We start from the raw sequence: 1,654 nt of genomic DNA on the forward strand, positions 1-1,654 counted from the left end.
ATATGCACAGGACTTGCACAGTGTCCAGCACAGGACCTGAAACTGTGAGTGCTCATTCTCATGCTTACTGTTGGATGCAGCATCTGCTCCAACTCTGCCCTGCAAGGCCCCACCTCTCCAGCAGCCAGCAAACAGCAACAGAGGTCCTGGCACGGGGGAGACTCAAGCTCCCAGCCCTTTACTCTAAATGAATCAGGTGAGGTAAAGGATTAGTAGGAATGGCACTTTAGCCCAATGACAGACTTGGCTTTTGGGGTCAATGATTTTGGATTTTCTATCAGAACAACATTTTGGCAGCAGACATCTGTTTAACAAACGGCATGAGATGTCACTCAGGCCTAACATCAACACCAAGAGAAAATAAGGAAAGGCTATTTTGAGCACTGAACTGAGATCAGGGATCAGAAGAGAAGCTGGTTTGGAGAGGGAGAAGTTGCAAAGGCTGAGACCTCAGGATGGAAATCAAAGGTCAGAAGGTGGTCATCCATCATAACCACCTAAACTCCTGAGAGAGAAGAGGGAGCTAGAGATTGGAGAGCCATGCTTGGGAACTGGGTGTGCAAAAGAACCTGGACAGAGGTGTGCCGAGCACTGCCCCAAAGCAGGCCAAGAACTGCCCTGAACTTCCCCACTTCTCTCACCGCCCTTGCTTTACCTTCTCATGGACTTGTTCAAACCCAAACAAAGAAAGCAAAACAAAACAAAACAAAAAAACCCAAACAAATGCACTAACCTGATTCAGTTCTCAGGCCCAGGCCTTTAGTTTTTAGTCTCGAGTGAATAAATTCTTCTTTTTCCTAAAAAAAAAAAAAAAAAAAAAAGAAAGGCTCTCAGAACTCTTTTCTTTGGCAAGAGCACAGCTCACAGCGTCCTGGAGAAGCACAGATGTGGACTTTCTGAGAAGCAGGTGACCCATCTCAAAGCTCATTTAAAACCCTCTGAATGTGGTTAAAAGTTTTGTGTTTGTAACAGGATTTGAAAAGATGTTCGATAAACTTGGGAGACACTGTTTATAAATCCACAGAATAGGTCAGGTGCAGTGGCTCACACCTGTAACGCCAGCACTTTGGGAGGACAAGGTGGGTGGATCACCTGAGATCAGCAGTTCCAGACCAGCCTGGCCAACATGGAGAAACCCCGTCTCTACTAAAAGTACAAAAATTAGCCAGGTATGATGGTGGGCACCTGTAATCCCAGCTACTCAGGAGGCTGAGGCAGGAGAACTGCTTGAACCTGGGAGGCAGAGGTTGCAGTGAGCCGATACCATGCCACTGCACTCCAGCCTCGACAACAGAGTGAGACTCTGTCTCAAAAAAAAAAAAAAATCCACAGAATAGGATAAATACACCCCACCTGACACAGCCCACTCAAATGGCAAATCAAAGTTTAAATGTGGCCGGGCGCGGTGGCTCACGCCTGGAATCCCAGCACTTTGAGAGGCCAAGGCAGGCGGATCACCTGAAGGTCAGGAGTTCAAGACCAGCCTGGCCAACGTGGTGAAACCCCATTTCTACTAAAAATACAAAAATTAGTCGGGTGTGGTGGCGAGCGTGTAATCCCAGCTACTTGGAAAGCTGAGGCAGGAGAATCATTTGAACCAGGGAGGTGGAGATTGCGGTGAGCCGAGATCACACCATTGCACTCCAGCCTGGGC

The 1,654-nt window shown here is 47.8% G+C and overlaps 1 protein-coding gene across 1 annotated transcript in view; it reads right to left on the reverse strand.

The window, feature by feature from the left end:
* Positions 1–1,654, reverse strand: part of LOC105547973 (kinesin light chain 1-like) — a 167,888-nt gene that overhangs the window by 144,818 nt on the left and 21,416 nt on the right. Inside the window, exon 3 of the mRNA XM_011991789.1 lies at positions 734–797. Coding sequence (XP_011847179.1) covers positions 734–797 — 64 coding nt within the window. The remainder of the gene's footprint in view (positions 1–733; positions 798–1,654) is intronic.

The sequence above is a fragment of the Mandrillus leucophaeus genome, unplaced genomic scaffold (assembly GCF_000951045.1).
Source record: "Mandrillus leucophaeus isolate KB7577 unplaced genomic scaffold, Mleu.le_1.0 Scaffold4, whole genome shotgun sequence".
NCBI lineage: Eukaryota > Metazoa > Chordata > Mammalia > Primates > Cercopithecidae > Mandrillus > Mandrillus leucophaeus.